The sequence below is a fragment of the Carassius gibelio genome, chromosome B18 (assembly GCF_023724105.1).
Source record: "Carassius gibelio isolate Cgi1373 ecotype wild population from Czech Republic chromosome B18, carGib1.2-hapl.c, whole genome shotgun sequence".
NCBI lineage: Eukaryota > Metazoa > Chordata > Actinopteri > Cypriniformes > Cyprinidae > Carassius > Carassius gibelio.
In genome coordinates this window covers 9,667,061-9,692,529 of record NC_068413.1, presented here as the reverse complement: position 1 = coordinate 9,692,529, position 25,469 = coordinate 9,667,061, and the positions used below count along the sequence as shown (strand labels likewise).

At 36.5% G+C, this 25,469-nt stretch overlaps 4 protein-coding genes across 7 annotated transcripts; 3 read left to right on the top strand and 1 right to left on the bottom strand.

Annotated features, from left to right (window-relative positions):
• Positions 1 to 127: 127 nt before the first annotated feature.
• Positions 128 to 2,140, top strand: LOC127977559 (protein FAM180B). The gene is made up of 3 exons (XM_052582484.1): positions 128 to 443; positions 838 to 917; positions 1,056 to 2,140. The coding sequence occupies exons 1-3, from the start codon at positions 368 to 370 to the stop codon at positions 1,380 to 1,382; spliced, it is 483 nt and encodes a 160-aa protein (XP_052438444.1). The 5' UTR covers positions 128 to 367; the 3' UTR covers positions 1,383 to 2,140.
• On the bottom strand, positions 1,988 to 8,145 carry ddb2 (damage-specific DNA binding protein 2). 3 transcript variants are annotated; one of them, XM_052582478.1, is made up of 11 exons: positions 8,009 to 8,145; positions 7,063 to 7,229; positions 6,786 to 6,907; positions 5,789 to 5,980; positions 4,866 to 5,011; positions 3,535 to 3,634; positions 3,272 to 3,449; positions 3,020 to 3,165; positions 2,717 to 2,872; positions 2,507 to 2,552; positions 1,988 to 2,412 (listed from the first exon to the last, which is right to left on the bottom strand). In XM_052582478.1, exons 1-11 carry the CDS (start codon positions 8,143 to 8,145, stop codon positions 2,153 to 2,155), a joined length of 1,650 nt encoding a protein of 549 aa, XP_052438438.1. In that variant the 3' UTR covers positions 1,988 to 2,152. The 3 variants fall into 3 exon arrangements, with proteins under 3 accessions (XP_052438438.1, XP_052438437.1, XP_052438439.1); XM_052582477.1 differs by lacking the exon at positions 4,866 to 5,011 and adding an exon at positions 3,966 to 4,132; XM_052582479.1 differs by lacking the exons at positions 4,866 to 5,011; positions 8,009 to 8,145 and adding exons at positions 3,966 to 4,132; positions 7,329 to 7,754.
• Positions 8,115 to 13,161, top strand: paqr5a (progestin and adipoQ receptor family member Va). Its single transcript, XM_052582482.1, has 9 exons — positions 8,115 to 8,248; positions 9,432 to 9,626; positions 9,804 to 9,931; positions 10,307 to 10,509; positions 10,625 to 10,751; positions 10,891 to 10,935; positions 11,010 to 11,106; positions 11,215 to 11,359; positions 11,495 to 13,161. The coding sequence occupies exons 2-9, from the start codon at positions 9,573 to 9,575 to the stop codon at positions 11,704 to 11,706; spliced, it is 1,011 nt and encodes a 336-aa protein (XP_052438442.1). The 5' UTR covers positions 8,115 to 8,248; positions 9,432 to 9,572; the 3' UTR covers positions 11,707 to 13,161.
• A 278-nt stretch (positions 13,162 to 13,439) lies between these two features.
• On the top strand, positions 13,440 to 24,405 carry kif23 (kinesin family member 23). 2 transcript variants are annotated; one of them, XM_052582900.1, is made up of 23 exons: positions 13,440 to 13,594; positions 14,025 to 14,088; positions 14,167 to 14,295; positions 15,981 to 16,086; positions 16,160 to 16,296; positions 16,381 to 16,493; positions 16,576 to 16,743; positions 17,653 to 17,765; positions 17,870 to 17,991; positions 18,731 to 18,833; positions 18,925 to 19,004; positions 19,085 to 19,204; positions 19,290 to 19,449; positions 19,593 to 19,754; positions 19,839 to 20,005; positions 20,499 to 20,672; positions 20,785 to 20,967; positions 21,210 to 21,509; positions 21,978 to 22,211; positions 22,294 to 22,382; positions 22,473 to 22,548; positions 23,744 to 23,814; positions 23,902 to 24,405. In XM_052582900.1, the coding sequence occupies exons 1-23, from the start codon at positions 13,581 to 13,583 to the stop codon at positions 23,915 to 23,917; spliced, it is 2,901 nt and encodes a 966-aa protein (XP_052438860.1). In that variant the 5' UTR covers positions 13,440 to 13,580; the 3' UTR covers positions 23,918 to 24,405. The 2 variants fall into 2 exon arrangements, with proteins under 2 accessions (XP_052438860.1, XP_052438859.1); XM_052582899.1 differs by lacking the exon at positions 21,210 to 21,509 and having other exon boundaries at positions 13,443 to 13,594.
• Positions 24,406 to 25,469: the final 1,064 nt, after the last annotated feature.

The following is a 25,469-nucleotide window of genomic DNA, read 5'->3' as shown; positions in this document are numbered from 1 at the left end:
GACGTCACCGCGTGGTTACGTGACTCTCTGCTGCTCCCTTGTGTTGGAGGCCTGTCATTGTATTGCGTATCGAAAAATTATTAATATTTTTAAACGTATTTTCAAGTAACTTAGATTTTATTAATCTCTTACACAATACCGTCGTACAATTATTTACAATAAGAAAAAATAAAAAAAATAGATTTAAGTCACCATCTCTAGAAGTCGCATTTTTTCCTCTCCCAGTTTGGCTCAAATTGTTTTTTTCCACAGGTGAAAAAATGCAACGCACTAAAGACTGTCTAACTCGGGAATCCCATTTTTGTGGGACTAAAACGGATGACGACTGAAAGTTGCGTGAATCAAGTGCAGTTTTATTCTTGAGGCAATGTTGTTGACTCAGATCAAAGTGGTATGTGTTGTCCTGTGCCTTATTGGCTTCAGGGAGCCCTGGAATACCCCAGGTAAAGACTTTTCAACTTTAAGAGACGACATGTGCAGTTCTTCTGTATAAATCTTTGTTGTTATACACTTTTATGTAGATTAATCATATGTGCATGCATGTGTTCCTTGTGATCATAATAGTAATTGATTTAATTAGCTAATCCAGTGCTGTTGGACTGTGCCACTGGGTTTTGTGGCATGTTGGAACATGATTTCTGCCAACAATGACGCATAGTCGCGTATTTTCCCTCTTTATTTTCTGCAAGCACTATTTAATGCTTTAAACTTTGATTTTGTATTACTCATACACAATTTATTATGCCATTGCTCACATAGCTCTGAATAGCTCAGACTTTTCTTACAGCTCAAGTTTAATACTTTTCAAATAACTCATGAATCTGTGCCGTCATGCAGATGTTACAGCGGTTCTGCACGGAGGACTGGCACATCAAGGTTTTATCAGATCTGTAAATGATGCTAACCTGATGTTTGAGGTAAGAAGGTATAGCTGTAAAACATTCCACAAAGCAGTACAAGCCACAGTTCATTTTACCATATGTGACCCTGGACCCTAATGGGCTCCATACAATACAGAGCAGAACTCACAATTTGTATTATTTTTTTAATCCTAGTTCTTATGGAGAGGACTGGAGATTGATGCTGACAATAATGTTGTCATGCGGGATCAAGAAATTGCATCGATGAGACAAGGGCGAGCTTTCTTATCTCTTATAAATGACAGTATCCCAAAGAAGTTCTCTGCAATGGAGGAGTTACTGGCTATGCTGGAAGAGCAAGAGAACCCTTTCACTCAGGCCCGTTTTGAGACCCTCCTCCTTGGGACTATCTATTCAGCATACCAGGCACGAAACCAGAAGCTAGAGTCAGAGCAGCAGGCCTGGATGGATATTCTTGGTCGTTTTGCAAATGTTACTTTCGTTCAGCTACGCAAGTTTTAACTAATAATACACATACTAGTAATTCACACATACAGAAAAACAGATAAAGGGTGTGCATATTTGGCTTGCTTTGCGAGGGGAGGGCTCTGAGTTCGGAATTTGGCCTGAACCCAGAGTACTCACCCATATCCTACACTGAGATAGGAAAAGCTGAGAGTGAGGAGTTGGGGTGGTGAAGGGATGCTGTAAACTGTTGAGGGACAGAGGTGAGTTGGCTATGTATATATACGGGCCTCATCTAGTACCAATTAGGTTGCACTTTATTTTACAGTACATGTACTAACATGTACTTATAGTGTACTTACAGTGTATTTATCTAAGAAAGTTCTGGTAACACAAGGTAACTACATGGGGTAGGGTTAAGTTTAGGGGTAGGTTCAGGGTTAGTACCCTTATTACATAGTTATTGTAATTACTATAATAAGTACATAGTATGTACATGAGGAACAGGACTGTAAAATAAAGTGCTACCACTAATTAAGTAGATAACATGTTTCTCCCAAACTTTGTTAAATAAACATCATTTAAAGTAAAATCCTGATTATTTGTATATGGTTTATATGACTCGAAGAATAATTACACTAATAAAGACACTTGACATGAAGTTTTTAATGTAAAAGTACAAAAGTTTATTTTGAACAGAATATACATATTTTAGGCCATATAAAAGGTAACGAAACAAGTCAAGTCTATTTTATTTTCTGTTGTTCCAGGATTTATATATTGACATGAGCCTGAGTATCTAGTTTTAAGGTTCAGTGTATTCTCTCTCACTTTTTCTTTGCTTTTGATGTCTTGCATTCTATCTTGCTCTTGGTCTTGGACTTGGTCTCTGTTGATGAAGACAGCTTTTTCTTGAGCTTGGCATCATCAGCAGCCGCTCTTCTGTCTCTGTCTCTGCGCTGCGGAGTGCTACGCTGGGTTCTGGAGCTTCCAGGTCTTCCTGCACTGTCCTCCACGGTCTCCATTGTTTGTTTCCCATTAACACTGTTCAGTGTGTCCTCTCGATTCCAGATCAAAATGTTATAGCCTGTAATTAAAGTGTACAACTTTTCAAATTAATTATATCTTCTATCGCTCATGACTACTGGTACTTTGATTATAATCAGTAAATTATATTTTACCCATTCCAGAAGCCAGCACATCTCCAGCTGGACTAAACTTGTTGAGCTGAAATAAAATAAACATAATATTATACTGGTGCCTGTAATCAGATATCAAGTCTTGGTCGACTTGGTAAAAATCATACTGACTCAAACTTTTGAGTGATAGTGTATGCAATTTTAGGAATTCTAATCATTAATTAATCATTTAAAAGAAAAAAAGATTCTTACAGATATGATACCAGCAGCATTAGAGTCTCTCAGCTGATGCACAAGCCCACCACTGTTGGCATCATAAATATCAATAGTTCTCTTGTCATTGACTAATACTTGATCATCTGGGTAACGGCCAGCCACGATGAGGTCATACATGGGATGCCAGGTTGCCTGATGGAAAAATTTAGCAAAACTAAACTCTAGAACATCAATAGTCCTGGATCTCTGAGATTCCCATAAACTTGATTACAAAATAAACAACATGGGGCAAAAGGCCAAGCTAATGAAACTTGCAGTTTAGGCTAAAGGAACTCTTACCTTGATGGGTGTTAAGTGCTGGAACTGTCGATGAGGATGAACAATTATTTGATCAGGTTTAGACCAGTCATAGGAACAATACACCCTGATCTGGTTCCTCTGGTCTGTAGTCAGGAGCTTGGTGCTGTCTGTTGGATTAAAGTACGCTGAAAGAAAAAAAAATATTCATTTCAATTAATTTGCACTGTACGGTTGAGAGACTTTTATTACTGCTTCCTCTCCTCACTTTACTAATCACCTACAGTCTCTTACCAGAGTTGACTGGTTTTTCATGAAGCAATTCAGAGATATAACTGCTTTTGTCTTTAATATTTCTGAGGTCCCACAGCTTGACTGTAGCATCAACAGAGGATGTAGCCATCAGCCAATCACAGCGAGGGTTGAATTCTGCATGGGTCACTTTGGCTTTGTGCAGCTTCTCTTTGAAAATCTAAATGTTTTTGAAAATACGAATATCAGTTAGCTTTATTCTTGATTTTGACAATGAGAATTGATTTAGATATTCTCTCACTTACCTCATGTCCATCAAGGCCAAGCAGATGGAGTCTTCCAGTATTGTCTCCAGTCACAAGCATCTTACGACTAACAGACACGTCCACACAGCAGTACCAGTAACTGGGAGAGTGACATTTGTGGTATTAAAAGTATATATATAAAAACATAAATTAGCATAATATCCAATTTATACCTAATAATGGCAGTGAAAAGGAATGGGCTTTAAAAAGTGAAAGACCGTGATCACATCTTTTCAAAGAAGCAGAAACTAACTGAAAGACAAAACAACAATATATACCAATATATACTACATGCTGAAAGGTGATTGATCTTACAGAAAAGCAATATGGAATACTGAACAAGACCATGAAATATATAAACACCACCAAAAAAAAGTATATTCAACTTCCCAACACTGGAGAACAATTCACAAAACAAGCATCGTCCTCACCAAAGATCATGGTGGTCATGGCCACAATCTGGGGTTCGCGACAATATCTGACTTTGGACACCTTCAAAACTCTGCACGCTGACTGTGCCATCACCAGAAGCAACAAAGATTTTGGACACATCTGTGGGGCAGAACTTCATCCCCCCTATAAAATCACCAGCTCCCTTCTGCGTGGGCACAACAGACAAACACAAGCTTGTTAGATCTACATATAGCTGTCAAACCAAGAACTGTCACGAGAAGTGAGGACTCAGTGGTCAGGGAGGACTGTGAGTTCAACATGATTACAAATTAATACATCAACTAAACCGACCCAACAACATGAAGGAGATGAAAACAGCCAATGTTCTTCAGAACAGCCATAAACACAAGCATTCAGAATTACATACCACAAATAGTGACTACTGACTAAATGGATTTATCTCAGATAACCACAAATTTAATAGCTTAGCAACATAATCAATGACTTGAGCATACTGTCACACATAACATAACTAACTGCAAAAAACAACCAAATGATTTCATCCTCTGATCTATCACAGGGTTTATCCAACTTCATACCAATCAGGAGACCAACATATACGCAAATACATTTTATGCCCACTTTATCGATGACATGGAACTGAATTCTGTACCTTTGTTAACGCTGAATTTATGTTAAACTTCAAACACAGGCTTCCATATTTAAGAGCCAACGGAATCAAACACTGATAAGTGATGTTGAACTCGCACACTTATATTATAATTCAACTGAATGAACAGAAATGCCCAACAACAGGACAGAAGTATCAGATCAACTTCAAGTTAATTAAAAATTTTTTTTTTAAATCTCAGTGTGGTCTGTTTCTTTGAAAGCAAATGGGAGTACTACCATAACTGCTAATAAAGGAACTCGCTTACTCCCAAGAATCTGTTTTGGCAAAGACTTGTACGACTGATCCACTGAAATCCCGAAGGGTGGTAGCACCCCAAATAGATGAGATGAACAGCTGATTGGTATTGAATTGGTTAAACTTCATGCCTGTTATTGCATCTCCAGGACCCATCTGGAAGAACAGAGGAGAAAATCTCAGCAGTTGCTAAAATTGCATGTTGGATCTAATGTAATGTACTAAATGTACTTTTACACTCTCAGAAAAAAGGTACAAAGATGTCACAGTGACAGTACCCCTAAATTAAATTACAAATTATATTACATTTATGCATTTAGCAGACGCTTTTATCCAAAGCGACTTACAGTGCATTCAAGGTTATCAATTTTTAACTATCATGTCGAATTGAACCACCAACCTTGTGCTTCATAGCGCAGTGCTCTACCAATTGAGCTACAGGAACACTAAGTAGTACTTATTAGTACCCAAAGTATATATATTTGTACCCTTTGAAAGTTCCCCAGTAACTTTAAAAAGTTTTGTATTTTTTTTCTGAGAGTGTACAGTACTACATTTAATGGTATTTAATAGACTATTTATGCATTAATATTACATGCTTTATTTCATGTGAGTTACCCATTTATATCAGTGAACTACCCTGCAGAGGAACACAGTATACATTTCACAATAATTAGATTTTACGGAAACCCCAAAAGTATTTGGACACTTAAAATGTATGTCATTGCATAATTAGATACTTTTCAAACCAAGATGCATCTGCGAACAAGTGATTCTAAACATTTTCTCAGAAGTAACTTCACTGTCCTGAGTCATGTTTACAATTTCTAGAAAGTGAAAGGGTCCAAACGTCTAGAAACTACAAAGTGTCCAAATATTTTTTATCATTATTCTGAACATTATATTCTTCACTTCAGTCGGTATTTATCTCACCCCCTGTATGAAGGTTCTCTTATTCAGCATATCATAATCCCACAGGATGATGTCTCCACCCTTGGAGCCCACTGCAACAGTGGTGGGATGGGTGGGATGCCATTCCAGACAAGTGACCCTCCGATCGAAGGGGCTGGCTGTGCGGTGAAGTTTGTAGGCTCTAAGTGAGCGTATAAAAGGCTCTTGCAGACACTAAAAAGCAATGGGGAGTGTTACTTTGATATTTGTAGAAAACTTACACAATTTTTCTATAAAGTGCATAACATACAGCGGGGGCCAAAATTATTAGAACACTAGTATAACAGCTAAAAATGGTTTTACGTCAATTATTTCTATAATTTTCTGTATCATGTTAGTACTAAATATACGTTTACATTTCCAAACATTAATTTTGCCATTAATTGTAATAATCCAGTGAAATTTGTTTTTTGCACAAGGAGTTTGAGAACAGCCAGTGCTCCACACAGAGATCTGATCTGATTATCATCCAGTCTGTCTGGAAAAACATGAAGAAACAGAACAAACTGAGACAGAATCAATCCAGAAGAACTGTGGCAACATATCCAAGATGCTTCAAGAAACCTACCAAAGCTCCAGTACTGTTAAATGTTTAAGGCAATTGTGTAAAAATGCTGTAAAATGAGGACACTGTCAATAATAGTAATGTCATAAATAAATGTTCTTTATCAATTAACTAAATTAAATCAATATTTTTGCGTTCAAAGCAGCTTTTGTCCTAGGTCCACTTGCGGATTGTATTTCAGGTAGCTTTGCAGGTAGGTCTCTTGAAGCGTCTTTGTGAAGTTGACACAGTTCTTCTGGATTGATTCTGTCTCAGTTTGTTCTGTTTCTTCATATCATCCACAGACTGGATAATGATCAGATCAGATCTCTGTGTAAAGCACTGGCTGTTGTCAGACTCCTTGTGCAAACAAAAATCTAACTGGAATATTACAATTAAGTGTGTGTGTGTGTGTGTGCGCGTGCTAGTCATCACCTGGCGCAGTTCAGCATGAATGCTCTGTCCCAAGGAGCTTTTGTAAATGTAGTGAAGGATACTTGTTTGTCCAACTTTTTTCTGAGCTCCAATCCATTTGACGCTTGCTTGTATGTAGGTCTCTGTTACATTACAAAAATACAGTTTATCTCATTAGATAATTTAGATTAATGTCTAGTTAGTATTGTAAACAAGTTGTTTTTTTTTATTCATAAATTAAACTCCTGCATATTTAAATAAAATTGTGCAGTTACTCATTATTCGCAGCTTTGCTTACCGTTTTTTTGCGCTGTCTTGCCTTCAATTTTGCCTTTCAGCTTCTTGGAGAGTGTTTGAGTTTGTTCTTCATTAGGTCTTTTCTTTGAATTGACATTCTTCTTGATCTGCTTCGACGCAGAGGAATCTGTCTGAGCCTTTCCTCGCGCCATTAAAAGTCTACTTTCTCTTTAAAAGAGGTCGACAAACACATTGCATGTCATATATATCACTGTTCAAATTGTAAATACAATCCGTTCGACTAGAATCATGCATTTTCTTTCTTACCTGCAGATGTAATACAATCTACATTACATTCACCTTCAGATCGGGATATCAGTCACAGATGAACACTGCTACACACAGACACGCATTTCGACGACATTCAGTGACGTAAGAAACCGAATGTTTTGTAACGTTCCGCGCAATACACAATGTATCCACTAGATGCCACTAAATGCTGGCAACTATCCACATACTTTGAGCAAATCGTGTGCATGCTTTTTATTTTCAATAAATTGTGACTACAATATCATTTCTGATTTAAATATTTACATTTTTAAAGATGTGAAAATATACTGCACTAGAAATATGAATAAATTCCTGGCACCTTCGCAGTTTAATGTACAAAAATATTGCATGAAAACTCAAATGCATTGCTTACTTTCATAAATGTTACTTTATAGCCTCGGTTAAAACTAATAATATGAGCATAATATATTAATATATAATTATAATTGAGATATAATTTTTAGAATTTAATACAATATATTGCATCGAGTTTGGGGTATATATATATATATATATATATATATATATATATATATATATATATATATATATATATATATATATATATATATATATATATATATATATATATGTATATAATATTTAGAAAAAATAGTTTACAATAAAAAATATATTTTTTAACAACAACAACAACAAAACCCTCTTTTTTGCTCTACCGCTTCTTTGATGTTCGTCGCTTTGTGCTTGTAGTGGGAGAATTCATCCTCGTGGATACGGCGCGTTCATGAGAATATGCTGGCCAATCACAGAAGCCCAGGGACCTACAGCTGACAACGAAAACAAAGAAAGGCATGGCTTTCCTCCCACTTTCTATTTAGAGAAAAATCAAACATTCACTGTATTCACTGTTTATTCAGTTCACACACTACATTTCGAAGGCACATATACATCTAAAGGTAAGTGTGCCAGCGAACATGACTTGATAGGCATAGCTATATGAATAAAAGCGGATCTCTTTTCAGAAATAAAATATGAGGTTTTAATAAATAGAAGGTATTTAGGCGTTTTATGAGGTATATCATTGATTTGCAGTCAATTTTTACAACCGTGTGTAGGACAAATCATTAATTCAAGAATTTTGCCTGGTATTTTCAGTTCAAGCTTGATCCACGTGTTGTTCATGATGAGTGATGAGCTTCACTTGAAACTGTTTTGGTGTGTTATGGTCTAAAATCGTTCCCATATTTTTGCTGTACACTGAAACGATAATCACAATAAGTATTTTAAATGTGTTGAGTATGCTTTGAGTAAATGCACTAAAGTATTGGTTGGGTTCACTAGTTAATTTTCTTCACACATAAACCTGTATGCTTTAACTTTTTGTATCAAGTTCAGTCTGTTCTAGTTCACTGTAGTCGCCAAAGGCAACAAAATGTTCCTTATTGTTTACTATTTAATGAAATTGCCCAGTGCAGGTTATAAGTTAAATTTACTTGTTATCTTCTCAATTTAATTGTTTCATGCTTTTTGCACATAGCAACATTTAGAACCCAATATGAGGTGTATATATACTGGTATTCTATGGATTTTCTTTTTCTTTTTTTCCCACAATATGAGCTCGGATAAACCAGTCATGTTATCATTAGTATTTATCACACCCCTCTATTGTCTTTTGGACAATGATTTATCTATTGAAGGTTTTACTACCTAACAACAAAAAGTGTCAAGTTACTGTATATCACACTGGTAAAGATATATGTGATTTCCCCCCCTTCTTAGTCTAAGTTAATGTTCTACTAATACTTGTGAACTTGAGGTAGAGATGGGGATTTTCAGGTAGCTGTTCTTCAGTCAGAATAAATATGAGAATAATAGGGTTTAATGATTACATTTGTGTTTGTTCAGGCAGGTAAAATTGCGGCCACATGGTTTATAGAGTTAGATAACCCTGTCTATTGCACTTCTGCACATAACAGCTTTGTGATCTCCATTGTTTTGTTAAACAACAACACTTTCTTACATTTTAATTAATTTTCATGTTTTTGTCCCCACGTGAACAGCTTTATATTTAAGATTCACTGATTTAAAACATCATATTGTAAATTAAATAATTGAATACATTATTTGTTAACTTCATAGGCACACTTAGAGAGGGTGAATTGGTGACTGGACTGTGAGATATTATAATAAAGAAGAACACTAAAGAGAAAAAAGGAATCAAGAAACTCTGTAGACAACTGATGGTCTCTCCACCTTGTGATTGCTGGACCCTCCTCTACTATGCTCAATCTCATCAAGCTACCTCAAGTGTTCACCATCAACCAAGTTCCTAAAGTATGTTTTTTCTGTGTTTTTTTAATGATGATGTTAATTTGCAAGAAATGTCGTTGTTTTGCACTGTTGAATGTGTTATATACTTATCATGATAGTCATGAACTTTTAAAGCAGATACATTAGATACATAATTGATAAATAAATATGATTTTCAAATTAATATTTGTTTCATTGTAGGTCTTCCATGAGGATGGCATCATTTCAGGGTATCGCCACCCATGCAGCTCTGCCAAAGACTGTGTGCTTAGTCTTTTCCAGTTAACAAATGAAACCCTCAATATTTGGACTCATTTTCTGCCTACATGGTAAATTCTTTTGATACAGTTACATAAGCTAATGTTAAAATGAAGAAATAATGTAGAATTTAATTTAAGATTCCTACAAGATTAACTTAAAATAATTTATAAATTATTTTTAAACTCCTTGCATTGAAGACTGAACTCCAGATTAATCATGTACAGTAAAACGTTAGACATTGCTGAAAATGTCAATATATCATAGAGCCTTTTGCAAGGTCAACTTAATTGTTGCCACATTAATTTATACAATTTATAGGGTGCCAAACACTTATATTTACAAATATAAAACATCTAACATACTTTTTATTGCTAGATCTGTTACACTGCAGCGTTTGAAGCATTTTTACAATGTTATGTAATGTTGTTTTGTTTTTTTGCAAGGTTTTTCTTATGGAAACTGACAGTAGTACTAGTGCAGGATGACTTGCAGGATCCTTTCACCTGGCCCTTGCTGGTATTCCTTTTGTCATGCTGCGTGTACCCACTCGCTTCCAGCTGTGCTCATACTTTCAGTACCATGTCAGAGAGGGCCAGGCACATCTGCTTCTTCTTTGATTATGGAGCACTCAGCTTCTATAGCCTTGGTATGTAGAGAAAATAACTCAACTAATGAGTAAAATATATTTATATACTTAAGTCATGTTTTTGTCACTGAATTATCCTAACTCTTTGTTTATTTGTCTATTTGATCGACCACAGGTTCTGCCATCACCTACTCTTATTACTCATTTCCAGATAAATGGGTCAATAGCACATTTCACAAATACTATGTTCCTATAGCTGTTGTCAATTCTGTTTTTTCCACTGCACTGGCCTGCTACTCAAGGTAGGATAAGTAATCAATAAATCAAAAGATGGTAATATTTCTAACCTGCTTTGTGGATTTTGACCTGAGTGCTATTCAAATAGAAAAACAATGAAAAGACTAAACACTTGTATTTCTTTTTTTTTTTTTTTTTTTTTAGACTGGGTTTACCATTTTTTCAGTATAATTATCACAGCATTAAAAGGTAATGTCTCTTTTGGATTTTAATCTTAACATTAAAAAATGTATTTTCAGTAAATGAACTGTATTCTCTTTTAGTTGTTCTGGAAAATTAGATCAGAAACTCAGTAAATGTCTACGGATAATCGCCTTTGTCTATCCATATCTCTTTGACAACATCCCTCTCTTTTATAGAGTGAGTGTTTATTTTAAATGTTAAATTTAACTCATTGTTTTGGCTGTGCTTGTATTGAATGTAAAACTGAGTTAATTCATTTAATGCACTTTCTGCCTTCATTTATAGATCTTTGTGTGCACTGGAGAGGGTTGCACTGTTAATGAAGCCAATACTGTTCACTATCAGCACACATCATTGGCTGTCCTCACTGGCTTTCTTTTTGCCACACACCTGCCTGAACGCTTGGCTCCTGGCAGTTTTGACTACATAGGTACACCTACAGATCCCTGCATTCTCTTTAAACTAAGAATCATGAATTCAGAACATATGGTGCTAGTGGGATGCTTTTGAAGCTCAGTAAAATCTATTCATTCTAAACTGTTGTACATTTATGCATCCTTCACAGGTCACAGTCATCAGCTCTTTCACGTGTTCGCTATTATTGGCACATATTTCCAGATGACCGCCATTGAACTTGACATGGCTGCACGGAAGCAGTGGCTTCATGCTCATTTTCCACCAGTCACCCTTTCAGACACTGTGGGAGCGGCACTCTTTAGTGTGGTCTGCGGCCTTTGTATAGTATATGGCTTCAGTCTGGCACTTTTCTCCACTTGAGGTGTAAAGGACAAATTAATTTGAATTGTGACATTTGATTAGGTTACACCGGGCAGCTAAGTTAATTTCCCTTAAAGGGGTCATATGATGCTTTAATGTAAAAAAAAAAAACACACATTCTTTTTCAAATACTGTACATTATTGTAAGTCCTCTATGCCCCACCTCTCTCAAACACTTAGTAGTCGTTTTCTACAAAGTCCCTCCTTCTAACAAGAGCAGTCTGCTCTGATTGGCCAACTGACCCAGAGCATTGTGATTGGCTGAACACCGCAAGCACAGGTCGGTAATTTAATGATCCTTTCCATAATCGCGAGCTTGTTCTTACAAAATAAATTTAATGACAGTTAATAATGACCTTAGATTTACCATCAGGTTAAGCCTGAAAGGGGAACAGAGTCGCGTGACAGACACAGTGATGAAGCTTGTATGTGTTTGCAGTACACAAGCCACAGACGGTTAAGACAGCTCGCTCTCTCTCTCTCTCTCTCTCTCTCTCTCTCTCTCTCTCTCTCTCTCTCTCTCTCACACACACACACACACACACACACACACACACACACGTGATGTGCAAAACTTTGCATTGGAACATTCAATAGCAAATACTTAAACTAATAAGTAAACATACTTACAGTAGCTGATTCAGAAGAACCAGATTGTCATTGCAATGTCAGAATGACCTCCTCTCATAGGTCCATGAAAATGCGTTGCTGTTCTTTTGTAAGTAATCTTAAAGATTCCTAAATGCATCTTGTGTCGGAAGGCCAAATAAAGTGCATTTGCTTTCACCTAGATACACACAGCATCTCTCTGACAGGGCTGCTTTAAAACTAACTGCAGTTACTGAAACCATGCCTTCTTTCTTTGCATGAACATTTTGGCAGCATTACGCGAATATTTCCATATAGTGATGTGGACATGTGTGTGCGTGTTAGAACGAGCCGTTTTAGGGAGCATGGCAAAGTCTTAACTTTTTAGAGAATATCTTTTTGGATTTGAGACTTTAGTCTTTGCAACTTTACAGGTCTTCTTTATGCACCAAGAGCTTGTAACACTCCAAAGAGAAAGGAAAAATGTAAACCGCATCATATGACCCATTTAAAACTATATATTGTATATATTGTAGCCATATGATCAGTGGCAACAGTTTCATTAAGATTTTATGTAAACTGGAAGAGTACAAGACTGTATAATTTGATTATTTTGTATGTTTGATTTATGTTTTTTGTAATGAGTGTGTCATTTGTTTTCTCTGCTTCTTATCACATGCTTAACATTTGCACAATTTCAAAGCAAATTTCCACGTTTTTGAAGCACATGAATCAAACTATATTATCGTTTTTACAAGTGACTTTTTATAATCAGTCTTTTTGAAAACTGTAAAACCTTCTGTGTACAATTTTTCTTTCTTATAAATAAATCTTGTAAAAATGACAACATTTTACAAATGAACTGAATAAAACTATGCAATGAAAACTATTTGACAGCTTTTATGTTTTGTAGAATATAACGTAGATTTAGTTTATACAATATACGATATATACCATTTTTTTTATTATACATTTATACATTAATATTAATACAATATATGCTATTTTTATACTAATACTTTTATATATTAACCGTTAGACAAAACTTGACATTAGTAGCTTGTCGGAAGAAAATCTTTGCAGTGTCAATTTTGGATACAACCGGAAATAGTCAACAGTCGGAGCTTAGGGCGGGACATCCGGTCATCTAAGGCGCGGCTGAGCTCGCTGATTGGTCACATTTGAAAAATCTGTTTCTGACTCAGTGGAGGGAACGTTTGTACTCCGGAATTTGTGCACGGACAAGAAGGCGACGGTGTCGCGGAATTAAACTAAAACATCTCAACATGATTAGGCAAGCGTAAGTATTTTATGCTTATTTTGTCCTGTTGATATATAAGAACGATAACGAGTTACTAAACGTCCTTTTATTAACTCATAAGCAAGTTTGTTTTCATATGAAAGTCTTTGAGTGGTTGTAGCAGACATTACTTACTCGCCCATCGTGTTTACTTCACGTCCATTGTTTGTACCTTAGGCTTAGTTCATAATCCCACTTTATGTCTTAAGTTCTCTGTTTATTTCAGTAGTTTAACTTTGTTATTATTAAAAAACGATGTGCACCAAGCGCTTGGTTTCCTAAATGTCAGTGTTTCAATCCAAATATCAACTATTGAAACTCCTAAAACATAGTTAGTTATTTAAACAATAAGCATGTTTGTTTTTACTTGAATTATCTAATATTATCTTAATTTATCTGCTTGGTGTCTATTCTTTTGCTTTTGTAACAGGAAGGGCAAGACCCCCCGCCGTCCTGCAAAAAAGCCTTCCAACAACCAGAAGGACCCTGTTGGAGTATGTATAAATACTTTTTTTTGTTGACATTAGGAAAATGAAAATCCTAACCAGTGTATAATTTTATTGGTATGGCAGGTGTATTGTCGCGTGCGGCCACTGGGTGCAGAAGATGAGGAATGCTGTATTGAGGTTATAAGCAACACCACCATTCAGTTACATGCCCCTGATGGGCTCAAAGCCAACAGAAATGGTGAATTCAAAGAGGTGAGTGCCTCTCTGCTCTCATTTTGCCAATTAGGATTATTTAAAACAAGATTTTCTATTTTGTCATGCCTCTCCAATCCTGTTTGAGTTTTTCTTCTGTGGTGATTTTTGTATTATTTGCATTTTTCTATGTAATACATTTTAAGAGTATTAGTTGGACTTTCAGTGGTTAGTATGACGTGTTTGCAGTTTTGAGTCTTATCTTTACAAATAATGGATTAATCCAGTTTGCAAAACGGTGTTGTATCATTTTGCGCTGCTGGGAAAGGTCAAGTTCTAGGATATGAAAACAAAACGGTTCTTTTGACGCTCATGCAGGGTTTATGTGGACCTGGGTGTTCATTTCCCCTTTCACAAATTTAGGCCTTAAATGGGTATTGGAACTGAAAGTCTTCGTGCCCTTATTATGCCACTTCCAATATTGCCGTTCATGCAGTGTGTAATATAGCTTTTTGTGAATGTAAACGATCAAAGAGAAGGCTCCTTGAAAGGAGGGTTTTACATGAACTGAATCTTTGAAGCTGAAACCGCTTGAAACAAATTGTTTGAGAATCGCTGGAAAATGAGGTGATTATTAAATGCATATTTTGAGAAAATGAAAGCATTTACGAAGATTTTTAACTCCTTAACTGTTGCAGACTAATTTAATTACATTTTATTTTTATCATTCTTTTTATGATACAAATTGTTGCAAAGCAACTGAAAATGAATGTTTCTATAATATTTAGTAGTAGCTTATCAGTGGCGACTGTTCATGTACATATGGCAGTAATGTATGGAAAAATCAATTAAAGACATAATCAAATAGATGACAAACACCATTAACAGCAATTATTATGGTGCAATCAAATGTATGGTAAAATTTGGTAGTTCTGTGTGTTGTTTCAGGGTTGGCATCATAATAGTCCAGTAAGGACTTTGATAAAATTGTTCATGTGACATTAGTGGTTCAACCAGAATTTTATGAAGCTATACGAGTACTTTTTCTGCACTAGGAAAACAAAAATAACTTCAATATTTATTTATTTATTAAAGACACCTTTTATGGAGAGTACCATAACACATTGCGTTTTTTTACGTAAAGTGGTACTCTATAATGGCGGAAGATGTGGTTTGGAGAAGAGTTTTGCATCTCACATGGAATGTTTTACCTACGTCCTTACTACATTTCTGGGTCTGAGAACATTTCAGCTGATTTGCTGTCTATGCCGGGTCAGAAAGCTCTCGGATTTCATCAAAAATCTCAATTTCTGTTCTATAGATGAGCGCAGGTCTTAAGGGTTTGGAACGACATGAGGGTGATTTAATTAATGATATAACTTAGATTTTTGGGTGTAGTATCCCTTTAAGCAAATATCTACTAATAGGGTTTTTTTTTTTTTTTCTCTCTCTGATCCAGTTGGCAGGTATTTGTTCTTGTTTTAATCAAACTCACTTAAACTCACAATTTCTCAAACAAGACATTGTCATTTTGCTTAACTAAATCTACAAGACAAAAATACGGAGTAAAAACATAATTCATTTTCATCACAAACATTTATTTATTTTTTTTGCAGATAAAGTAAGTTATGGTTATTTCCACATGGTAGTGGTTGGGAAAAGAGGTATTCAAAAAATGTGCAGAATAGTTGGAATCAGTTGGGCTTTGTTGGAGTACTCAAATTAACTATAATCATTTCTTTTAGACACAATATTCCTTCAAAAAAGTGTTTGGAATTAAAACGACACAAGGGGAATTATTTGAAGATGTTGCCAAACCTCTAGTAGAAGACCTCATTCACTGTAAAAATGGTAAATATACTTTTCTATACACTTGTTGATTATTTAAAAACAACCCAACTGACTGTGTTTCTTTTTAAACTAGGTCTGCTGTTCACCTATGGTGTCACTGGCAGTGGTAAAACGTATACAATGACTGGCTCACCTGGTCAAGGTGGGCTGCTTCCACGTTCACTCGACATGATCTTCAACAGTATCAGCCCCTACCAGGCCAAGAGATATGTACGCAAAGTCATCAGATTAATATATTCTGTTATGTAAACTTCATTTTCCATTCTTGAGCTATCTTGATCTTTCCCTCATCAGGTTTTCAAGCCTGATGATAAAAATGGCATGGAGGTGCAGAACCAGGTGGATGCGCTCTTGGACCGACAGAAGCGAGACAGCCAGACAACTGTACCGAAGACCCCAACAACAAGGTTAATTCAAGTAATTCAGCTTACAAAGTGAATGTTTTAAATTAAATATGAGTTTTTATTTTATGCTGTTCTTGTTTTGTAGGCGAATTGACCCTGAGTTTGCTGACATGATCAGCCAAGAGGAGGCTTGTAAGGCAGATGGAGTGGATGAAGACAGCAGCTACAGTGTCTTTGTCTCTTACATTGAGATTTACAACAACTATATCTATGATCTTTTGGAAGAGACTCACATTGACCCAATAAAACCAAAGTAAGTTGTAGGGCTGCACGATGTGTCGTTTAAGCACTGATATCGCGATGTGAGTATCATGGATTCGTACATCGCAGGCTGTGCGATGTAGGCTGTCGTAGTTGATCCCTTATTCATTAACTGTACGGGCCAGCTGCTCCCCTCCCCGGCCCTTGACGAATGTGATTTGCACAGAGAGCGCTTCAAACGACACAAGCGCTGTCTTGCTCTCTCTCCCTCTCTCGCATATTAATCAATTGACACGATGGTCATTTTTTCCCAATATCGTGCAGACATAGTAAGTTGGCTGTTTTACTGTGTTTTTGATCTAATAAATGCAACCTTTATCAGCATAAGAGCCTTCTTTCAAAAAAAACGTATTGATTCAAACATTAGTCTGTGTAAAATATTTTCTGCTTTAGTTGGGTGTTTCAGTAGTACCAATTTGTTTTTTGCTTAAATGTTTTCTCAATTAAAATTTTACTTTGACAGCTTTCACAAATATCATTTAATTTGGGTTTTAGGTTTATCATTTAGGGTTGGTTCCATTAATATTTAATCCGAGTAATATATGAACTTTAGTTTATAGATGAATGTATCTTTTTTCATTAGGTGGAATGGTGCAGGCACACCTCTGAGAAGCCACACTGAGTTCATGTACGTGGCCAGGGAAATCCATTCATAGACGGACTTGTTGCCTTTTGATAAGATTCCTTCCTTTTGTGTAGCTGTATGATGCATCCTGTCTAATGCTTTCAAGTGCTTCTAGGGTGTCTGTGTCCGGTTTTGTCTTGCTGTCTGTCTTGTTCTTTTATTTTACTTGCTTATAGGCGCCCATGCAGAGATTGAGCTTTGTTGCAGTGTGGCTGAACAACTTGTTTTCCCTACTCTGTAGATACAGAAGTGTTATCATACTGTTTCATATTTCAGACCACCCCAATCTAAAATACTGCGTGAAGATCAAAATCACAACATGTATGTGGCTGGGTGCACTGAGGTTGAGGTCAAGTCAACAGAGGAAGCTTTTGAAGTCTTCTGGAGAGGTAAGCGGCTCTAGAATGTTTTTTTTTCTTTTTTTTTTTTAGGGGGTTTGTTTGTAATTAGCACACAGAGCTATTGTATGAGGTCTTTTGTTGTCTGAACACAGGTCAGAAAAAGCGCAGGATTGCAAACACACAACTGAACTGTGAGTCCAGCCGCTCTCACAGTGTGTTTATTATTAAATTGGCACAAGCACCTCTGGATGCAGATGGAGACAACGTGCTTCAGGTCAGTGCTAATCCTAATGCCTTCAAGACTATTTTTTTTTCCTCCAAAAAACGTATATATTTTTTAGTGATTCTGGCTAGCTAAAAATAGATTTTAATACTAATGCCAAAAAGAAAACATGTAGTGGTGGTGCTTGTGGTCTTTCTTGCTGTTTATTATTTTACTTTTTTTATATATGACGTTTATAGGGATTTGGCACCCCCTAGTGACTAAATGATTCAGAAATGTCACATTAGATTTATACACTAAGAGTCTGTCTTTAAAAACTAAATCAGATAAAGCATTTGGATAAATCATGTTTGATTTTTAAAGTGATTTAAATTCATCATGAGATATTAAAGGAATGGTTCACCTCAAAAAATGTTATGATCTAGTCACCTTTGTTCCAGAAGACTCGAAGCTTAAAATGTATTTCTAATGAAACTGGAATGGTTTTTGTCTCTCCACTTAAAGTCCATTCCACCCAAACTGATGCTTCAACAGCATCATTGGTTCTTGCAGAAGCTCAAACCTGTTTGTGCGATTCACAAGATTGGCTTGCCTTTGCAATATTTGTGCTTTGTGCATTAATGCTCATATGTAAATAAATGCTTAAATTATTTTATATGAAGTTACTTTTAAAACACAAAATTTTGTGTTTGCAATGGTTAGTAATTGATGGCAATTTTAATTTATGTAAGAACTACACCTTTAAATGTGACATTTTGACCCTACAATCTGAATGTTTTTAATGTTTCAGGATAAGAATCAGGTGAATGTGAGCCAGTTGTGTCTGGTGGATCTGGCTGGCAGTGAACGCACTAGCAGAACCCGAGCAGAGGGCAGCCGTCTCCGTGAAGCAGGTCAGGCAGCAGCACCAAGAACTACTTTTATTACATTCAAGATTCCAGGGTTATGTTTTATGAAGACCATATGGGTTTCTTTCTCTCACAGGCAACATCAATCAATCTTTAATGACTCTGCGCACATGTATTGAAGTGCTAAGGGAGAATCAGATGTGTGGCACAAACAAGGTATGTGATACATTAACTGACCATGTGATTAGTTAAAAAGGTTAGAAAACATCAAAGGCACTCTTGACTTCTGTCCTCAGATGGTTCCATACAGAGACTCCAAAGTGACCCATCTGTTCAAGAACTACTTTGATGGAGAAGGCAAAGTGAGGATGGTTGTGTGTGTAAATCCAAAAGCTGATGATTATGAGGAGACCTTGGTAAGATAACAGGTCAAAAGATGGAGTCTTCCTCAGATTTATTCTGCTTTCACTGTGACATTTGGGTCTCTCATCTGTGATCTAGCTGGTGATGCGCTTTGCTGAGATGACTCAGGAGGTTGAAGTGGCCCGGCCTGTTGACAGGCCCATCTGTGGCTTCGCTGCTGGTCGCCGACAGAGAAACCAGGCCTTCAAAGAAGAGCTTACCCGCAGGCTCGAGGAGCGTGGTGGTCCTCTAGATGGAGGTGTGTGAACTTTCATGTTAAATATCTCACAAAAAAATTTACTTGCATGCAGAGGTGATTTCTATATTAAAGTCTCGTACTTTTTTTTTTTTTTTTTTTTTTTTTTTTTTTTTGGTAATGTCAATTGTTGATTTCTGTTACAGAGTCTCCAACAGTATTGAACCAGCTGCTTCAGTCCTTCCCACCACTTCCTCCCTGTGAGATCTCTGGGCCTAATGATGATGTTACACTGCCCAGACTCATTGAGGCCCTGGAGAAGAGACACAAGATTCGACAGATGATGATCGAGGAGTACAATAAAACTGGTAAAATCATCACTTTTTCAGAGCAGTTGAAATGCTCTTTTAAGGAAAACATTTTTTTTATATCTGCACGTGATTCTGTTACAGCCAACATGCTGAAGTCTGTGCTTCAAGAGCAGGACAGCAACCTGCTCTCCAAGGAGAACTTTATCCAAGAGCAACGTGGCAAGCTTGGCGAAAAGGACAAAACGCTCCAAAACCAGAAGAATGAGATTGATCGTCTGGAAAAGAAATCCAAGATGCTGGAATACAAGGTATTTTCACCATCACGGAGTCAAGATAAAGAAGAAAAAGGAATTAAGCACAATTTTCATGTTAAAAATTTTAAGTAAATGTAAAAAAGTAGTTACTGCAAATCTTAAACGACACAATTGTTTTCAACATTAATATTACAAATGTTTAAGCACCAGATCAGTACATCAATTTCTGCTTAATTTCTCAGTTTTCTAATGATTGCTAAAAACTATTCATTTCATTTTTAAATATTTTAAATAAGAAAATGTAAAGTTATTTAACTTTTATATTTTTTGTATTTTCCATCAAATGTAGCCTTGAGCATAAGAGTCTCTTTTATAGATGAAAACATTTGAACAGTAGTGTATGTCTGCCTGTTAGCTTTATATCTGGCATTTACAACATAAACTAAGCTACAATCATTTATGGTTGGAATTACAGCTATTTTAAGTGTCATACTAACAAAAGTTCTGAATATGGCTTCTAATGCATCTGCTAATGTTTCTGTTACAGATTGACATTCTACAGAAAACTACCAACATCTATGAAGAGGACAAGCGGTCTCTACAGCACGAACTGGAGAGCAGAGAACAGAGGCTGCAAAGGGAAATGTCTGATAAGAGACGCATGGAAGCACGCATGCAAGGCATTGTCACTGACTCCAAGCTTAAGTGGGAGAAGGAGTGTGTGAGTGTCTTCCCGCAAGACATATGAGAAATGTTTTTTTTTTTTTTTTGGTGTGTGTAGAATTGAATTTGTTAGTGGTGTGATACATGCAGCTTTTGTTTGTTCTCTACAGGAGAGGCGGGTAAATGCCAAGCAGCTGGAAATGCAGAATAAGCTGTGGGTGAAGGATGAGAAACTCAAACAGCTCAAAGCCATCGTGACTGAGGGAAAGACGGAGAACCGACAGCCACAGCGGCCCTCCAGAGAAAAGGACAAAGTGCCTGCCAAGAGATCCGCTTCCCCATCACCTGTTCCTGTACGTTTAACTGACATGCGTTTCTAGACCGCCTGCCCCTGAGATTTATGCCTAACCTAATCCACAAACCTCCTGTCAATGCTCAATCCTCCGGTCTGCTATGCAGTGTGTGTGTATATTATTACCCTGTGCACTTTTTTTCTTTTTTTTATCAGATTCCAACCTGTTTTTAATGCTGTTTTTAATGTACTGATGTGCGTTGCATGCAAACAATGTGTGTACTAATCTCATGTCGCTTGCAGTCTACCTACAATGGCTCTCAGTCATCCCTCTCCTCCTTGGAGCCCATATATAACTTCTCTCAGACGGTCAGGCCAGATCCTCACTTCCTCAGACCAGGCAGTGTGTCTGTGGCCTCCTGCATCTCTGAGTGGGAGCAGGGTGTCCCGCAGTCTCGCAGGCAGGGTAGCCAGTCGCCCCCAGACTGTAGGAAGAGAGCTCAGGGCCTTCCAGACAGTCTTAGCAGGAGAAGAGGCAGGTGTTGGGCCAGAGAGGTGCCTGTCCAGCCAGCAGAGGTAGACCTAGAGGAAATGGGTCACTGGGTCAGTGGAGTATCTTGCTGTAGTTGTAGGTAGAGCTTCAACAAGACACTAATGTAGACTTCGTGTAGACCTTTTGATCTGTTTCTCAGCTGCATTTATTTCCCAGATGGTGTATATACATGTAAAAAGGTATTATGTGCTGCTTATTTTAACCATGTAATGGCTTTGTTTTGCACTTCTAGACAAATGAATTTGGATTGTCATGTTACTTCTCCATATAATTTAACTTGTCTAAAGTGTATGAAAAGCAATTGAATAATGTCAGCATTTGCAGCTTTAATAAAGCATATTTATCTTTGAGCTTGTTTGAATGGGAACATATCTTCAGCTTTTTTTTCTTTCCTCTTAACCGCTTGCTTGGTACGTTTAGTTTGTGCTTCTCTAGAGATTGACTAACACACTAACGCTTCAGCATGCTTAAGGACCGCCTTCTGTTTGTCTTACTGTGTTTGTGTTTTAATTGAATAGACTGGGCCGCCGATTCGGCCTCTACACAGACGCTCGCACTCCGCAGGTGGGGAGAGGTGGGTTGATCATAAACCCACCACTAACGTTGACCTGGATACAGTTCTGCAGCCAAACATCCCCAATTCCATCAAAGTGAATGCTCCCAATGAGAAAGCTCTATCCAAGTGTGACAAGTACGTTCTGACGCACCAGGAACTTGCATCTGACGGAGAGATTCAGACCAAGCTAATAAAGGTAGCTGCTTTTTCTAGTGATGTTGTTCAATCTGATGGGTTTTGGTTTTCGGCTGAAACTCAGATCTTTTGCTCTCTATCAGGGTGAAGTGTTCAAAACTAGAGGTGGAGGACAGGCTGTTCAGTTCACAGATATCGAAACACTCAAGCAGGAAAACCCTCTTGCGCCCAGGTAATGCCCTCCAACGCAATTCCAATTTGGCAGTATGTATAATTTCTATCTCTCATAGTAAATGTTCTGTATTGTGCTTTTTGATTGCAGCCGTAAAAGACGATCATCAGAGACTGGCCCAGATAGTGAGTCTAATGAAGGAGACTGGACTGATGTACAGACAAGGGTAAAATGCTGACTTTTTGATATATAAAAACTGGCTCTCATCAAATTCAGTGAAAGTAATATTGTGAAACTGAATTGTAATTTAAAATTCTTGTTTTCTGTTTTAATATTTTAATGTAATTATATTCCTGTGATTGCAATCCCAGATTTTCAGAAGCCATTACTCTAGTTTTCAATGTCATATGATCCTTTAGAAGTCATTGTAGTGTAAAATGCAAATATTGAAAGTTGTGTGCTTTAATTTTTGTTAGAACCCTTTTTCTTTCTTTGTTCTTCTTGGAACAAAGTTAAATTTATTCATTTTATTTTTTTTGTGAATGGTTTTTACTGTCACTTTTTTTTTTTTATCTGTTTGATGTAGGGATTCGATGTACCGATATATATCGGCGCTCTTTTTTTTTTTTTTTTTTTTTTTTTTCTCTCAACCATCAGCAAAAATGCTGATATAAGTCAATGGTTTATTAATTGAGTAAAGGCACTGAGCTGTATAATGTCTATTACATAATCCTAGCACTGCTGTCTGCACTTAAATGCTAATCAAATAACTAGACAGAAGATTGCTCACTATTCTTGTCTAAATAACTTTTGTAACTTCCATAAGTGTAGTGGACCTCATCTGAATGATCAAAACTTTACTGATGTTTTAGGTTAATTGCGTCCTTTTTCACTTAAAAAAAATAATCACCATAAGAGCTACACAAAACACTTATTGCAATTAACTTTAAACAAATATATGCAGATCTCATGCCTTTTTGGTGGGTGCTTCATTATCTTACACACTTTAAATCCGAAGAACTGTGCTTTTATTACCCATATCTCTGTAGACTAAACCTGTTAAAATAGAGTCCTGCCTTAGCAAAGGAGATCTCATACATAAATACATATATAAACTTAGAAAAAAATTAGAATGTATACAAAAACAAATTAGATTAATCATAAGTCTCTTACAATAAAGGGATATGCATTTAATTGAAGTCTTATTTTAAATTGTGTTTATTTCTATACCTGAGAACTGTTGAATCTACCATTTTAAAAATACATATTTATGTATCTTTGTTCTGTTGAATTTATGTAGGCCTGCTGAATGTTAAATGGATCCAATCCATGTTCAAAATAAAATTTTAAAATTATGTGCATACACTTGTGTATTTTAAATATGAATAGGTTTCCTAACACCTCTCTTCTTTATTCTCTAGTGCTCTGTGGCAGTGGAGATGAGGGCTGGCTCAAACCTGGGACCTGGGTACCAGCATCACGGATATCAAAAGTAAGCTCTTTATTTGAATACAGTTTCACTTGTTTGTAGTCGCACTGGTGAAAACAGCTTAAAAATTGCCTCTATTTTGTTTTATAGACGCAGAAAGCCTTGAGACTGCTCTAGTATTGCCATCACAGCAGAGTTCTTTCCTCTCGAAGCCTCATCACTGTGTGCAATAGCAAATTCACTTTATAATATTTAACTTTTTTTTTTTTTTTTAAATGCTTTTATGAAAAAACTCTTTATAGAAGACTACACCAAGTTCACCAAGGCTGTTTTTGTACTGCATTTGGGGGTTGCCATGTAAAATTCACATTTGGTGTAAGTGTGGGTTTCAAAACAAGTGTTACACTTTTTTTTTTTTCTAACTGTCTCTCAAGCACATTAGGTATTTGTCTATATATGTATATTGATTGTGTACTCCCTTGAATTTGGACAGTTGGGACAATCGAAGCATTTGCTGATGTTTCTTTAAAAATCCTTTAGTAAGTCATTTTCATGACTTTAGTATGCAGCACCGTGGAAAAGCACTCTTTCCATGTAATTCCACTTGTATGACACTGCTGCAGCCAAAACTGTTAATAAACAGCATTTGATATACTTGTTTCATATAGTGGGTTATTTTTCTCATTATTTCACATTTTTACTTTTTGTTCAGTTGTAAATGTGGTTCTCCATGCACTTGTGTGGTTCTATAAGGAAGCAGTAGATGGCAGCAGTGCTTAAACCATAGAAGTCGGGTGTTTTAATTCTTACACCAAGATAGCCATGGGTCATATTGTTTCATGTAGACCATGGATACTTTAAGAAGTATGAGACGTGTGACGTAAACCGTGAAAAATAAAGGAAGATATCAGAATGGAGTGTTTTGTCATTGAGCTGTAATTGTCAGATTATGTTAAATGTGACTTAATTTCTGAAGAGATATTTCACACTAATTAAAAAGTGACTCTCATGCAAAGAAATATTGGCCAAGAAATTAGCTTTAGCAATGTTTTTTTTTTCTTTAAATGGTATTTCCGTTTAACACACATTCATACAGTATGTTTGTATTTGTGAAAAGTGGGGACATCCCATAGGTGTAATGGTTTTTATACTGTATAAACTGTATATTCTATGGCCCTACACCTAACCCTCACAGGAAACTTTGTGCATTTTTACTTTCCCAAAAACAAACTCATTCTGTATGGTTTATAAGCATGGGTTATGGGACATGGGTTATGTTCTCATAAGTCACCCTCTACTTGTAATACCGGTGTCGTACTTATGTCATCATGCAAATTTGTGTCCTGATATGTCACAAAAACAAGAGCACACACATATGTGAGAATATTTAATGGAAATATATAATATATATATGGGATGTGTTGCAAATGTCATGTTTAGTTGTCCCCTACACAGGTGCATCTCAATAAATTATAGAATGTATTGGAAAAGTTAATGTAATCAAAATTGTGAAACTCGTGTTTGCTGGCCAGTCAAGCACACCAACACCATGGTCATTTAACCAACTTTTGGTGCCTTTGGCAGTGTGGGCAGGTGCAAAATCCTGCTGGAAAATGAAATCATGCTTCTTTATGCTGACCAGCTTTTTGAAGATTTTAAAGAAATTTCTTGGTAAACGGGGCAGTGACTTTGGTTTTCAAAAAAAACGCAGTGGACCA

Coding starts and splice junctions, on each gene's coding strand:
- LOC127977559 (XM_052582484.1), top strand. CDS start 368: ATGTTGTTGACTCAGATCAAAGTGGTATGTGTTGTCCTGTGCCTTATT. Junction 444..837: donor GGAGCCCTGGAATACCCCAG/GTAAAGACTTTT, acceptor GCCGTCATGCAG/ATGTTACAGCGGTTCTGCAC. Junction 918..1,055: donor ATGCTAACCTGATGTTTGAG/GTAAGAAGGTAT, acceptor TTTTAATCCTAG/TTCTTATGGAGAGGACTGGA.
- ddb2 (XM_052582477.1), bottom strand. CDS start 8,145: ATGCCTTTCTTTGTTTTCGTTGTCAGCTGTAGGTCCCTGGGCTTCTGT. Junction 3,635..3,965: donor CATGACCACCATGATCTTTG/GTGAGGACGATG, acceptor TCACTCTCCCAG/TTACTGGTACTGCTGTGTGG. Junction 3,450..3,534: donor TTGGCCTTGATGGACATGAG/GTAAGTGAGAGA, acceptor AAAAACATTTAG/ATTTTCAAAGAGAAGCTGCA.
- paqr5a (XM_052582482.1), top strand. CDS start 9,573: ATGCTCAATCTCATCAAGCTACCTCAAGTGTTCACCATCAACCAAGTT. Junction 9,627..9,803: donor CCATCAACCAAGTTCCTAAA/GTATGTTTTTTC, acceptor GTTTCATTGTAG/GTCTTCCATGAGGATGGCAT. Junction 11,107..11,214: donor ACATCCCTCTCTTTTATAGA/GTGAGTGTTTAT, acceptor CTTCATTTATAG/ATCTTTGTGTGCACTGGAGA.
- kif23 (XM_052582900.1), top strand. Junction 19,755..19,838: donor CGAGGAGTACAATAAAACTG/GTAAAATCATCA, acceptor ATTCTGTTACAG/CCAACATGCTGAAGTCTGTG. Junction 22,383..22,472: donor GAAAACCCTCTTGCGCCCAG/GTAATGCCCTCC, acceptor TTTTGATTGCAG/CCGTAAAAGACGATCATCAG.